This window comes from Prunus mume, linkage group LG7 (genome assembly GCF_029339155.1).
Source record: "Prunus mume cultivar Tortuosa linkage group LG7, ASM2933915v1, whole genome shotgun sequence".
In the NCBI taxonomy this organism is placed as follows: domain Eukaryota; kingdom Viridiplantae; phylum Streptophyta; class Magnoliopsida; order Rosales; family Rosaceae; genus Prunus; species Prunus mume.
In genome coordinates this window covers 10,520,187-10,534,875 of record NC_142704.1, presented here as the reverse complement: position 1 = coordinate 10,534,875, position 14,689 = coordinate 10,520,187, and the positions used below count along the sequence as shown (strand labels likewise).

General features: G+C 36.8%; 4 protein-coding genes across 8 annotated transcripts; 1 reads left to right on the top strand and 3 right to left on the bottom strand.

Annotated features, from left to right (window-relative positions):
- Positions 1–197: 197 nt before the first annotated feature.
- LOC103338681 (uncharacterized) lies at positions 198–3,086 on the bottom strand. Of its 3 annotated transcripts, none has more exons than XM_008241914.2 (6): positions 2,929–3,086; positions 2,506–2,640; positions 1,463–1,611; positions 983–1,072; positions 700–858; positions 198–512 (listed from the first exon to the last, which is right to left on the bottom strand). In XM_008241914.2, the coding sequence occupies exons 2-6, from the start codon at positions 2,636–2,638 to the stop codon at positions 420–422; spliced, it is 624 nt and encodes a 207-aa protein (XP_008240136.2). In that variant the 5' UTR covers positions 2,639–2,640; positions 2,929–3,086; the 3' UTR covers positions 198–419. The 3 variants fall into 3 exon arrangements, with proteins under 3 accessions (XP_008240136.2, XP_088912045.1, XP_088912044.1); XM_089055919.1 differs by having other exon boundaries at positions 2,925–3,017; XM_089055918.1 differs by lacking the exon at positions 2,929–3,086 and adding an exon at positions 2,786–2,894.
- Positions 3,087–3,277: 191 nt separating this feature from the next.
- LOC103338811 (DUF4228 domain protein) lies at positions 3,278–5,237 on the top strand. The gene has a single exon (XM_089055917.1). It carries the CDS (start codon positions 4,212–4,214, stop codon positions 4,923–4,925), a length of 714 nt encoding a protein of 237 aa, XP_088912043.1. The 5' UTR covers positions 3,278–4,211; the 3' UTR covers positions 4,926–5,237.
- Positions 5,238–6,117: 880 nt separating this feature from the next.
- LOC103338682 (uncharacterized protein At3g17950) lies at positions 6,118–7,264 on the bottom strand. Its single transcript, XM_089041576.1, has 2 exons — positions 6,906–7,264; positions 6,118–6,804 (listed from the first exon to the last, which is right to left on the bottom strand). Exons 1-2 carry the CDS (start codon positions 6,987–6,989, stop codon positions 6,283–6,285), a joined length of 606 nt encoding a protein of 201 aa, XP_088897702.1. The 5' UTR covers positions 6,990–7,264; the 3' UTR covers positions 6,118–6,282.
- Positions 7,265–7,977: 713 nt separating this feature from the next.
- On the bottom strand, positions 7,978–12,008 carry LOC103338683 (nuclease). 3 transcript variants are annotated; one of them, XR_016122089.1, is made up of 6 exons: positions 11,759–12,008; positions 10,072–10,524; positions 9,770–9,995; positions 8,610–9,213; positions 8,437–8,493; positions 7,978–8,351 (listed from the first exon to the last, which is right to left on the bottom strand). XR_016122089.1 is itself a non-coding variant. In XM_008241916.2 (4 exons), the coding sequence occupies exons 2-4, from the start codon at positions 10,510–10,512 to the stop codon at positions 8,708–8,710; spliced, it is 1,173 nt and encodes a 390-aa protein (XP_008240138.2). In that variant the 5' UTR covers positions 10,513–10,524; positions 11,759–12,008; the 3' UTR covers positions 8,577–8,707. The 3 variants fall into 3 exon arrangements, 1 of the variants encoding a protein (XP_008240138.2); XR_016122088.1 differs by having other exon boundaries at positions 8,344–8,493; XM_008241916.2 differs by lacking the exons at positions 7,978–8,351; positions 8,437–8,493 and having other exon boundaries at positions 8,577–9,213.
- Positions 12,009–14,689: the final 2,681 nt, after the last annotated feature.

The following is a 14,689-nucleotide window of genomic DNA, read 5'->3' as shown; positions in this document are numbered from 1 at the left end:
GAGTGTGTGGAGGAAAGGGAAATCCGAAGCTTCAGATAACTGGTCCTAAAGAAACTTGTGGTTAGAAGCATTGTCAAATGTCAACTATTGCGTGCCAAGTAACTATTAGTCATCATATCGCATTCCACTTGTAGACAGGCACACATTGTTTATATGAATCCATCCCCCAGTGAGGAATATGACACACTAAATGTCCCTTTCAAAAATTACTCGAAACCATTTCTATAATTCCTTCCTTTCATATGTAAAGTACATATAATGAAGAGGATTTGAGGTTGTCTATCACTTTTACCTGTTGTCTTTTATCAGACTTAAGAGTACAAATGGGGAAACCTAATAATATATTTGTGAGCTCACTACTCAATATATACAAATGAGGAAGCTTCAAGGCTATATAATGATTGAAGGTAAGTAAATCTTTACTTGACCTGCTCACCTAGGCGTCGCTTCTCTTCCTCAACTTGTTCAAGCAATGCTTCTAGTTCTGCTTCTGTTAGGCCTTCTAACCTCTTCTGCATATCCACAATTTGACCCCTTCGGGTGTTAGAGAGAGAGAGAGAGAGAGAGAGAGAGAGAGAGAGAGATTCTTAATTGTATGATGCTACAAAATTCAAGAATATTATAGAGAGAGAAAAAATAACTGAATTGGATAGAATTTTGCTAGATATAAGAGAAATTATATAATAATAAAAAAGATACCTCCATGACTTTGTTCTCATAGTCACGTATTTGCTGTGCATATGTCATTTCCTTATTTGAAACTCGAAAAATATAAGTGGAAATCCATCCAATTGTCAGGCCCAACACCAGTACCAGCTGAACGACATTCCCTGCTTGTAAAGGATCAACTCCAGCAAACTGCATAAAATATCATAGCAAGAAGAATTATATGACTAGATTATGAGCTAGCTTGAAAACAAAAACAGAGCTATCAATGATAGAAAGTTTATGAAATAGTTAAATAAGAGAATAAAGTAAGTACCTCTAATCCACTTTTCAAGCCGATACCGATACCAGTTACTCCTAGTCCAATCAATAAAACATCCTTCCTTGAGTATCCAAAAGGTTTTTTCTGTTAAAAAAAGAAAGACATAAAGAGATGTAATTCTTTCCTTCCCTGACAGATATGACTCAGTGTTAGAACAAGGCAGGGGACATCTCTCTCCCAAAACCCCCATCCGACTGACTGAAAGGACCAGCTATATGAAATATACTGGACATACCAACTCCTTGTCCATGTAGGGTTAAAATCTGAGATCTATGCAAGAAGCAAGAACCATACTTCAGACAATCAATCTTATGTTTAGTAAGTACACAACATTTTTAATCCAGATACATCTCAGGACATCAGCTGGTGCTGACAAAAGAAGCCAGTGGGATAAGCTCGTATTCATGTTACAGAAAAAAAAAAGAAAAAAAAAGAAGCAAAACAAATCATTAATTAGTAGTTGCTCATACATGCCTTTGCCTGATCAGAGGAGTCATCTTCAGTGCCATTAGAGTCCGAACTGCTACTTCTGGGGATGGTCATAATTCTGTTGATGCTATTAGATCCTTTTTCGCAAAAAAGGGATGTCTCCTTTCTATATAAGCTGTGAGTTATAACTCTTCCTGATGAATTCAGTATAAAATGCAGCAATATCAGCTAAATGGCCGGTTTTATAAGCAAAAGATTTAATTTGTACGCAATCCTTTTCAATTAACATTGGGAAGTTTGTTGTAGAACACTCCTTCATATCATACTATATGAATACATATAGATCAGCTAAATGGCCTTCAAGATATGATAATGACAATTTACAGTAAGACATGGAACACAAAATTTCCATGGTTAATGAGAGGGACAGTAAACAGAAGGAAAATAGGAGGAGCAGCAGTCTAAAGATAACATGTAAACAGACAAAAGGGCAATCACACCCTTAAAAGGTACTAATAATGAGCAAAAGATATTCAAATAATTCAGTCCTATAACCAAGCTCAAGTTAGATTACATACGACTCTTGTCCGCTGAATGAATGCCAGACCCATATATCATGCATGACCATCTCAACAGGACAGGCATACAATCTACAATAACCATGGATGACCATTTCAATTGATTCTCGAGTTTTTTTTTTTCAACACAAGCTGGATGGTAAGAATGCATATCATTCTCTCTACAATTCCAAAATATTTCTTCTTAGAATGCGCAACCTTTTTACAGTTACTTATAACTTAAACTCTCAGCCGTCTCCAAACACTTCGTAGTATTTTGAACAATGTACAGCATGCCATAAACAACTAGTATCAATCAAATGAGAAGCAAAACTGCCCACATTCTATTAGACTAACCAATACAAGCCAAGGGAAGTTTTGGACAATAATAATCAGTGAAGTTTACAAAAATGTCAAATGCAACAGCTCTATATTAGTACAAATAAGACCCGAAATTAAAAGGGAAAATCTTTTGGAGTAAACCCAGATAGCTGAAGTTAAAATAACTAAGACAGGCAAGCACCAACTGACCTCTCACCAAACCATCAAAAGCTCTGGCCCTCAATTGAATAGATGGAAGAGCCGAAATACCCACGAAGGAAATCGGTCCTCTTTCACATACTAAACTACAACTTGTAGGGTTTCCATGTGGAAGAGATGCCATCCCTGCAATGTTGTTCGCATGAGCACACAAAATAAAACAAACCCAAATAAATCCAAGAAAAGGGGAAAAAGATGATTAATTTGAGCATTAAACGCATGAGGCTAAATAAAATAAAATTGCTTTATCTCCTAAATGAGGCGCCTTTACTTCTTTTCTCTCTCTTTTTCTGGTCTTTGCTTACTCAGAATGGTTGTGGGCTAGCGGCAAAAGAAGGCACAAATCTAATAAAAGAACTTATCTTTTAAAAGAAGAAGAAGAAAATGAAGAATGAACAAGGAGAGAATACCTACCCGGTAGAGAGAGGGAAGCAGCAGCAGGTAACTCACTGATTACCGTTAATGGATTGCAGATGACTGGTATACAGCCCTTCCCTCCATCCTTTAGTCTGATTCAGCAATTTTGTCTTGCAGGGTCCCACCTTTTAAAAGATCAGGGAATTGTACCATGTCAATCAAAGATATTTATTTCTCTATTTTCCTCCTCTTTTTTGGTTTTTTATTTCTTTCACTTTTGATGTTTCTCTGTTCTCCATTTGATGCTAACTTTCACCTCCCTCTGGCATGATTTTTGAGACAGCTTGAATTTTCCCTCAATAATTTTATGACCTTAACATGTCAAATGTTTGGTAAGATAAGATTACTCCTTAAATCAATAATTATGTAACCAAATTTAAATCAGGATGCTTCATCATCATTTGGTTGTAAAATAACCCACCAAAAGATTTAGTTCAATTTCTTTTTGGAGTCATACTCATATCAAGGATCAAGCTGCTATTAGTTTGACCAATTTACAAAACTGGCTAACATTTCCCAACTAATTAATCATACAGTTCAGATTAGATAATAGTTCCAAATCATTAGTAACATGTCTTATGGAATATTATGCACCAATAGCAGCCTTAGCTAGCATGGGAAAGTGATTGCATAACTAGCAAAGATTTGACATTGGGACACTTCTGCATAGATATTCGTCCCACATCTTGCAAAAATAGGTACACAGATATATGCAATTGTTTATCTACTCTCTCTCTCTCTCTCTCTCTCTCTCTCTCTCTCTACCTACAGATATATATTTGTATATAGTTAGTAGGTGACTGTGTTGAAGGAATAGTATCAGAGAAATTGTTGGTTACCGTGTCCAATCATTCGTTTGGTGGTGTCCTTAAGTGACCCCTAGTACGTTGCCCAACCGTTGCTCCATGCTTCACCCCATGTGCCCTCCTCACTGACAAATTGATGAAAATCCTATACAAATCCTGCACAATTAAAATACATGATTGCTAGAGGGAGATGTTAGGGTGACTGCTCTGTGCGTTGGTTTTCCATGATTCCACCACATTAATTAAAGTGGGGATTGTCATTTACAGGATTGCCTAACTGGAAAAACTCAGGTCCCAGCTTACATAACAGCACAAAAATGGTTTAAAGCAAACGTAAAATGGTTTTAAAGTTGACAGAGGAGGTGTGGAATTTACGGTGCTTTCAATGTACACAGAGTGACATGTATCCTCTCCTCTGTAGATAGCCGACAAATCCACCCTTCTTTTCTTCCTCTCTGTCAATCAACTACTCTCATGCATGCACAAATTTCATTTCATTTATTATATATACTCAAAGAGACTCTGCCAAATTGCCGACAGCCCCCCATCTACACCATCCGTTTCTCTCTCTCTCTCTCTCTCATCATCAACTACTGCCCACACCCAAAGAGAAGAAGAAGTTCTTCTGTCTTTCAAATTTGTTGTTTTTTTCTCATGGGGAACGCAGCAGCTTCTTGTGCTCCTTCATTGGTCATCTCAAGCAGTCGAGTTGTAAAGGTTTTGTTTTTGGATGGAAGATTGGAAGTGTACACAAGGGCAATGAAAGCAGCAGAGCTGATGTTAGAGAATCCAGGGCAGTTTGTGTGTGAATCTAGCAGCCTCAAAGTGGGCAACAGGGTTCATGGCCTTACAGCTGATGAAGAGCTCGAAAGGCGCCAATTCTATTTTCTTCTTCCCATGGACCTGCTTTACTCTGTGCTCACACATGAAGAGCTCAGCTCTCTGACTTACAAGGCTTCAAAGGCACTCAAGCACAGAAGTTTCAACAGTTTCAGTAAGATTTTTCCGGTCCTCGGAGAGTTTTGCATGTTTCCTTCAGAAGCCAAGAGATCGGATAAAAATATTGGTGATGTTATTAGTCCTTCAAGCCATTCAGAGCCAATGCTAGTATTAGTGGAGAGGTACTCAAAGCAAAGATCATGGAAGCCTGCATTGGAGACCATTGCTGAAACTCCATCTACACATTAATTAATTCTACTATTTTCATTTTTAATGAAATTTTGGTGTTATTTAATTTGTCTTTGATTAAATTTAGAAGTAATTAATTAAATAATCATGACCTGGCCTTTAATTAGATCAACAAATCAACTCAACTGAGTCAACATGTACAAAGATTATTAGCTGTTTCTTCTATGAAAAAAGATGCTAATAGTTGGCTTCTTTTTCTTCCTCCCTCCATTTCTTCTTTAAGATGGAAAGTGATGGAACCCCTTACCCTCCCGCCTCCAGTCTCTACGCCCAAAGCTAATCAAGCAGCAAACCAACCAACCAACAAGAAAAGCAAGGTTTAGTTTCGTTCAAGATTCCATGATGGTGACATTGATATGAATAATGTTCACTTGCACGATATTATTTGCTAAAAATAGCTTAGAGATTTTATGTATAGAAATAGAATAAAATAAAAATCATTATTTCATGGAAAAGGCCGAAACTTGCACAACTTATCTTATTTTTCTATTGTCTATTGGTAACCGTCCCTCTGTATTTTTTGCTGAAAATCTGCAATGACTTGGTAAATACTGAAGGAAGCTGATTTTCTCACACTTCTTTTGTCCACTTGCACTCTTATTTGGCAAATTGTTATCTTCAACTGGCGAGCTATCTAATAGTGCCTAAATGGTAAAGGTTCAAAACTCTTTGAAAACACTTTATAGTTAGAAGCAAGTCGAATTCTAAACGGGAATTAATCCCACCCTTCAAATGTGGGGATATCTCATAATATTTACAAATATATATATGTGGGAAAATCAAGCAGCCTTACTAAATATACAAATATGTTGGACTGCATTTTTATTTTCGCACTTTACAGTTACAACTCTATACATTACGTATTGTCATGACCCTTCCTTCACTCAATGAACAATCAAATCAATCCCTCCTTTTGATGACTTGGGCTTTACCTTAGCCCACCTTCAATTGATAGAGGAGGAGATGTTGAGTCCCACAAGCCAACCTAATCAAATAAATTATTTGCTTTTTATAGCCTAAGGTGGGTTTGATTATGTGACTCTCTGCAAAGTAAACCAACCACAACTTTTTTTTCCTCCGAAGATTTGTTTTAAAATATTGTTTTGGGAAAGCGACTTGGCTTCTTTAATGTGACATGGATGGATGGATGGATAATATTAGGATAACAGGGGGGGAAAAAAGCAAATGTCAATGGCCAAAATTCTACTTTCTGTTTTCTTTTCTTTTTTCTTTCTACCACTTCCGCATAACAAATAAATACACTAAAATGTTTATGTCATTAAACAGTGAAAAAAGAAGAAAAAAAGGACAAAAAATATCAAACGAAAAAGAGAAAGAGAAAATAAGAGCGAAGAATTCATGCTACACCGCCACTACAGATGGCAGTGATCGAAACCGGGAATCTAGAGAGAACCCCAGCCGTGGATGAAGTGGCGATCCGGTCATCAACATTGGACGGTGGAAGCACCCTCCCATCGGCAAACAGTAGCCGTCCATTTCTGGGCTGCCCCACCATGACCCCTTCAAGCTCCGCAGCCGTGTTATAAAACGCATTGTCTCCGAATCTCCTCTCCACCTCAAGAAACTCGCCGAGCGAAGCCGGCTTAGTGCAGTCGTCTCGGCAGAGGCGCCACCACCTGCGCCGCCGTTCCGCCACCACACCCACGGCTGACGAAGCAGCGGCGTTTTTCTTCTTGGGCTTCTTGGTCTTCCTGGAGCCGCTTCCGCTAGTATTGGCCATGTTGTTGTTGTTGTTGTTGCTGTTGGCTTGGGGGTCCCGGCGCTGTTGGCTCGGGGCTCTGAACGTGATGGCTGGAAAGCTCACTCCCATTAGGGTTCCTAAGGTTGTGCTTCGATCGTGAAAGAATGAGCCTGTAGACTGTCACCAAAAATTCAACAATATATAAAAAAGAAGACAAAATTAGTGAGGGATAAAATCAGAGAAAATCTGAATGAAACGAAAAATGGGGAAATGGGTACCTCGGTGTCGAGATCGGAAGAAGAAATGGAGGAGTTGGTGGGGGATGAGGGTGGAGGTAGCAGATCATTTCTTGGATCTAGCATTTTTGCTCTCTCTGTTTCTGTGTGCGTGTGTTGGTTTGGATTTTTGGAGAGGTCTCCTTTTGATCTTCTTCTGGTTGTATTTTCTGTGTGTTTGAAATTTGAAGGTTTATGTGCAATTTAAAGCGTGGAGTGATGAGAGTATGAGACCCATGAGAGATGGTGATAGATGGGATTTAATTTAACTGAAGTTGGATTGTGTTTCAAATCATTAATGTTGGGCTTTGGTGCTTTGTCCTTTTCATAATCTCATCTTCAATTGTAGTCTAATCTAAACATTTCTTTTTCCTTCCTGGAACGTAGGCTTTATAGAATTGGTTAATATCAAATAAGTCCCTCAGGTTTCTATATTATCACTAGTCACCCTGTTTGGTCCTTCAAATTTCAAAGTTACTCTTCTTTACATTTATCCATTTCAGCCTTGGTGCTCATTCATCCTATGATATTTTGATTATTGGAATTCTTTGCTTTTAAAGACTTATGAACGAGTTTACAATGAGTATATAGTTCAAGTGACTAAAAGCATTAATCACTGCGATCAACTGAGGTCTTGTGTTCAATTTTCTCCTTTGGGACGTAATTTATCAAGGAGAAAGGCTTTGAAAGCTCCATTGCAGGCAGGTTTTGTCCCAAATTGGAAAAGCTGCCGACATGGGTGACCACAAGAGTCATGGTTCTCCTCATGGATATGGGGCCATATGGTGTTTTATTACTACTTTAGTCTCAAAGGAAAAAATCAATTAAAGAGCTTTTGTGATTGCGTGGTGGTGAAATGGTTTCGTTTCAAGCCAAAGAAAAATTGTGTGATGATGATAATGGTATTGAAATGTGACTCTTCCTGTCCTCCATATTGAGTTGAGGCCAAACAATTCATGTGAAAAAGTTCCATGCACAAGTGGCACTCATTGGCATCACATGAAAAGTCCTAACAGATTATCATTCTCTAATGCTGTTGCCTTGCTACAAATGATCATGGGATGGGAGAATCTAGTGTTGCAATCAACCTTTAATTAAAGACTAATTATGCCACTCATCAATATTAATGAATGGTCCTTGTGAATAAGTGTGTGTGTGTGTGCACGAGCGCGCGTGATAGATTCTCTGATATTTCATCATGTTAAACAGAGTTTAAGCCTTAATGATGTAATATCTATGCATACAAATAACCAGAATAAGAAAAGGAGGAGGAGGAGAAGAACACAATATGCCTCGACCAGTGATGAACTCGCTGGCTCTGGCCCCTCGCAGGCGTGCATGATCTGATCAATGATAGTTATAATTTGTTCCCTGACAATAGCCACCTGCACTGCAGCATTATGTTTTCTTTCCATGGATCCTTTTAGTCATGGAATATATGTACGGAACCTGGAAATGCCACTTAATAAATTCAATTAACTACCGTAGATCGACCAATTTAATAATTGTTTCTCTGTCACAATGTATTCCCTACCACACATGCAAGGCAAGCTATCTTCAAAGTTGCCTCCATCATTCTTTTGTAGTTCAGCTGTTAGGAGTAAGGTGGAAAAGAAAGCATCAGCAACCCCTCCAAATGGTTGCTTTTTGTGAGGAATAAAAAAAGATATGTTATCTACCAATATATTTCTTTTTCTATAAACAAACCTCCAATGTACACCAACAAAACCAAAATCTTTGGTCAGGTTGTTGAACCAGGAAAAAATGCCAACTCTAGCTTCAAACTATGACCACAGTCAATTGATCTACATGGGAGATAAATCATGGATATAGTCATCCCACATTTCAGTCGCAATTGAGTCTCGCAACTGCGACGTAAACTCCAGTTCTTCAGTCCCAAAAGCAATGTCCATAGCAGAGGCCTCAAAATGCATCATTGGTTCCACCTCTAGCGGGGGCAATGATTCCTCCATTTGCAGTATGGTGTCCTTCTCATACATTTTAAAAATCCAGTCATCTGGTTTCTCCCTACGCATGTAATTGTGTAGGGCACATGCTGCCACAACCAACTTGACTTGTGTTTGTAAGGGGTACGGAGGAGCTGCCATTAGGATAGGGAAGCGTGCCTTTAAAGCCCCAAAAATGCGATCAGATGCATTTCGTAACATCGAGTGTCGTTGATTAAATAGCTCTTTCGCATCTTGAGGGTGAAAACCACTAGGAAACTCCTTCGAGTGATAAGGTACACCAGGATATGGAGCAATGAAGCCAGGCATATTTGCATACTTGTTGTCCACCAGGTAGTATCTCCCTGCATAGTTACAAATTTTGTACCCAACACTGCTAGTAAGATTCCACAGTAGTTAGTTAATTTGAAAGAATAAGATTGTTTCCATTTTTTTGAAACAAGTTGATCCCCATGTGTTGCGTACGTGGGATCCAGCATTTACTTCTAGAACTCATTGTGTAACAAGTAAATTATAATCTGGAAAGTGATATAGTCTGCAACCATATCCACCCCCATTATCATGTGAGCTAGCCAAGAGAGAGCTGCTCTCTGTGTTTCAGAAAGAATACCATGAATTGCTTCTCATGCTCTTTGGAAAAATAATATTTGAAAGGAATATTGGGCAAAGATGTCCACCAAAATGTTATAAATGTGTTAAGAGAGTTCATATTGTGGCTTGATTGCAATTTCATAGTGTGAAACAACTTTTTCCAAAAGAAAATCACACATTCAAGATACTTAGTGAATGACATAAATTGCGATTTATTATTAGGCAAGCACAGTATGTCCAAATTGACATCACACTCGCACCAGTATGCTGCTTATGTTAACGGAATGGTATGCACAAAAGAATCAATACCTTCTGGGGTCTGCAATTTGTTTCGTCTTGTGAGTGCAGAATTTAAAACTTGCAAATCTGATGCAGAGCCTTCCCAACCCGCCAAGACATAATGGAACTTGAGATCAAATGAGCAAGCAGCCAGAACATTTTGTGAAAGTAAGCCATTCTTGTTGCGGAAAGGTCCTTGCTCATCTACGCCTACCATCACTGGGATGTGTATACCATCAACCGCTCCCACACAATCCTATAGGATAAGAATTTAGAAATTGAGAATCACAGAGAAAGGAGATACAAATCAGACTTAGTCACCATGAGATTACCTTAAAATATGGATAGAATCTAGGATCTTCTGAAATTTCGGGAGGAACATCAGATCCTGGAGGCTGGAAGAAATCTAATGAAATTGCCCTTATTGCGTTCAACACATTGTTGAAATGACGACTGATGGTTTCTCCTGAATAACGGAATAACTCTTGAACAGCTCGAGTCCGTAGATTATGACCAATTATGAACATGAACATGGCTAATTGCTCTTCAATCTTGATTCGATTTGTGTGGCGCAGTAAGCCTTTTCCTTGCAAAATGTCACACAACTTGTAGAAGACACGCTTATCCATGCGAAAATTTTCTAGACAACGTTCATTTTGACCGCTAAGGACTTCATCAATAAACTTCGCACCAGTAGATGCTAAAGCATGAGTGAGTTCCTTTGGTATATAATTCCCGGAGACTGCATCCTTCTCATCATCCGTGCTCTCCATTACAAAAGTAACCTTCACAGAGCAATATATGCATTGAATATCAGCAAGCATATGGTGGATTCAAATTTACATAAATGATAGAGCCAAAGGAACAGATTCTATACTTGGAAGAGAATACAACAATGGGAAATTATTGGTTGATAACAACCCTTACCCAACAACATTATATCAAAAGAAATACATGATTTCTAAATGAAAAATTCATATATGAACAAGAAAGAGTGTCTGTCAAACCCCGTAATTCAAAGGAAACCTGTTTCCTCATACACATTCTGCAGTATTGATACTTTTGGTGAATCACCTTAAAATTGGAAAATATATCAATCCAGCAGGAAAACTAAGTAAACCTTCATTTTAACAAATGGGGAATCACCTGCATCAATATTTTTAAACACTTGCCCTACTTTTAAGGTCATTTTCTTTGTTACATTCGTAATGATTATATAGCTCCACCTTAGGTAATTAGATCCCTCACGTCTAAGTAAAAATTGACAATCAGAAGGTAAAACCACACTACCATTTAGCTTGTTTAGCAATAATAGCATTCATACATATATGCCCACACACATGCGCGCATTCACTAGATACATACTTAAATGCATATGCAAGTGCCTACATAATAGCACACACATGCATCCACTCACAGAGAATAAGCTGCTAAGAGATGATACTACACGAAAAGTATACTTCATTCAAGTTACTACTGGAGCATCCACAGCCCGAGAAGATCAGCCTCCAAGAAAGAGGGGAGGCTAAAGTATAAGTAATAGCCAAACCAAGACCACACCAACTAGACAAATTTCACAAAAATGACATAATAAAAAGTTCTAAACTAATAACCACAATAACAAAAAATACATGCAGCAAACTGCCAAAATTGCCCGAAAATTTTATCAAACTTGCAGATACAGAAACCCCAAATAAGGGGGTGAGTCATATTTCTGTTAGCCAAGTCCATAATCTTTGTTTTTTTTCCTTAATTTATTTTGTTAAGTCTAATTGAGTATTCTTCTTCCATTTTATTATATACCTATACATGCAGACAGACCTCCACAGCTAAAGCATCAAATTCAAATGGACACGAGTAGGAATTGATGAATTCTTTAACTCTCGAATTACAAATGGAATGAAATTAACCGAATGCAAATTCAAACTCGAAGTTTGCAGTTCAAGTTCAATGACCGAAATCATAACCGTCATTAAATAAAATGCAAATGAAATGAGCATATCGAAATTGAGCCCATACCTGAAGAGAATAGAGCTCCACTAGCTTAGGAGGCAAACGACGCCGATGGTTTGGGCAAAACGAGAGAAATGTGTAGGAAACAGAATTGCTGGGTTTTTGGATTTGGGGGAGTGGCCTGAGCCCCTGAGAAACGTAACGTTCGTTCTCTGTGTGAGTGTTTTTGTACTTTGCAGTCTTTTCTCTTCCTGTTTTTTTCTTTTCCACTAAATTTGAACTTGGCAGGTCATAACTATGCAAGCTCTCCAGACGGACTGTGGAGGAGGAGGAGGGGGTTTCTCTGACTCACACGGTGACGGCGGGCTAAAACCCAATTTTCTTACAAGTATTCAGAAAGCCCAATGACGCTTCCAAAAGGCCCAATTTTTCGGCCCAAAAAAGACCCATATCGGCCGTGTCATGTGTTTTCACATTTTTTTTTTCCTTTGGTTGAATTGTTTTCTGTTTTTAAGAATGAAAATTAAAAATGTTTACAAAAGCAATTTCGAACAAGTTGGGAGGAATATTATTATGTTCCAAATCTGAAGAGCATCCCAATTGTCAAATATTACCCCATTGTCGTAGTTAATTTAACGTGCTCAATGACGTTTAACGTGATAAACACGGCCCTAAACATTGTTTTAAGATAAAAATATGTACACGTGTAACACCTATATTATACACAAAGCTTACTAACTAGAAAACAAAAATACAATAATATTAATACTTGAAAAGAAATTGTAAGATTCTTTCAAATCATGAGGCAAATGACTCATTAGTGTAGTGATTTGGAGCAAGTGCTCTCACAAAGAATGTCCTAAGTTCGAGTCCTAAGATCCATGTAGTGTATAAGAGTTTAATATATTATTGACCATCTTCTCGCAGTTATACTCGTTTTCCTTAATTTTTTTTTAAAAAAATAGTATAGCTGAGAGGCTTTACCCGGTTTTTATATATAGTATAGTCACGCGGCTATACTAAGTTTTATTAATGTTTATTAAAAAATAGTATAGCTACATAGCTTAACCGTTTTGACACATGACGCCTAGGCGCTAGCTGGTTCCTTTTTTTAAAATATATATAAATAGTATAGCCTGGTGGATATACCCATTTTTTAAAATATTTTTTTACAAATAGTATAGCCGATGGCTATACTCGGTTTTATTAATGTTTCCACAACCTAGTATAGCCGCGTGGCTATACTGATTTTGACACGTAGACACCTCATCGCTGGGCAGGTCCTCTTTTGTTTTTTTTTTCAATAGTATAGCCATTCGGTTATACTTGATTTCTAAATTTTTAAAAAAAATAGTACAGCCAAGCAGCTTTACTGGGTTTTAATTTTTTTATTTTAATAAAGAGTATAGTTGAGTGACTATAATACAAGTATTGTACAATACTAAATTTTTTTTCACCTATACTAGCTTTTTTAAATTTTTTCAAAAATGGTATAACCGAGCAGCTATACTCGCTTTTTCCCTAATTTTTTTTAAAAAGAGTATACCCTCCCGTCTTTTCTCGTTTTGACATGTGGCTCCTAGGCTCTCTCCGGGTCCTTCTTTTAATATATATAAACATTATAGCCGACCGGCTATACCAAGTTTTTATATATTTTTTAAAATCGTATAGCCGGTCGGCTATACTCGTTTTGAATAATGTTTCTTAGAAATATTATAGCCGACCGGCTATACATATTTTGATACGTGGCACCTAGGCGCTAGGCGGTTCCTTTAATATAGTATAGCCGTCCGGCTATACCCGGTTTTTCCATTTTAAACAATAGTATAGCCGACAGGCTGTACCGATTTTCACATGTGGGCGCCCAATTGCTGGGCGGTTTTTAAAAAAAAAAATTAATAATAAATAAATAATATAGCCGTGCGGCTATATACGATTTAAAAAAAAAAAATCCAAAATCATATAGCAGCCCAGTTGTATTGGGTTTTTTGTTTGTTTTAATAAATAGTATAGCCTAGTGGCTATAAAATATATATATATAGGGGCATCTTTTTTTTCTTTTAAATTTTTTTACTCGATTTTCATTTATTTATTTTTCCAAAGTTATTACCCGTATAAATAATTTAGCATTTTCATGTTTAATAATGTATTATGCACGTATATATGTATTTTTTTAATAATACATCCGTGTTCAACACACATCTTAAAGACTCGAAAAAGTTCACGTTTATTAAAAAGAAAACATACAATACTCGTATTATACATGTAGGTACATATTTTTCATGTTTAATACAAAATTTTCAATAAGACACACAAAATTCACATATTATATTCTCACATATTATTGAATATAAATAATACAAATTTATAAATAAACCCAATCCTAGACATGTATTTATAAAAAAACTCAAACACTATTTAAACATAGAAACACACCCAAAATCAACCTCAAAGTCAACTTTTTGGGTGTGTTTATAAATAGGTTTTGAGTGTGTGTAATGATGAGTTTTGGGTGTGTTTATAAAGTGTTTTGGGTGTTGGGTTTTTTTATAATTTCAACCTCCATTTTGGGTGTTTTAGTGAAACTCCCTATAAATAATTTATATTAAAACATAATATAGTTGCAGAACATTTAAGTCGTAATTTTCTAAAATTTTGCTGAATAGAACACGTACATATTTTATTCATATGTTTTTGCCGAATAAAACACGTACATATTTTATTTGTATGTTTTCGCATTATGTATTTTAATTTTACCAACTAGGAATGATTGTACAGGCCTGCAGCCATACTCAATATTTTTCACCTATACTCGGATTTTTTATTTTTATTTTTCAAAATAGTATAGCCGTGCGCAGTGGCATACCCATCAAATGGTGAAAGTGTGGTTATAAATATTATATATAATATTATAATATTGATTTATGTAGTAATATTATATATTTATATAATTATATTATTATTTTATGAAAGATCACACAAAATACATGTGGGATA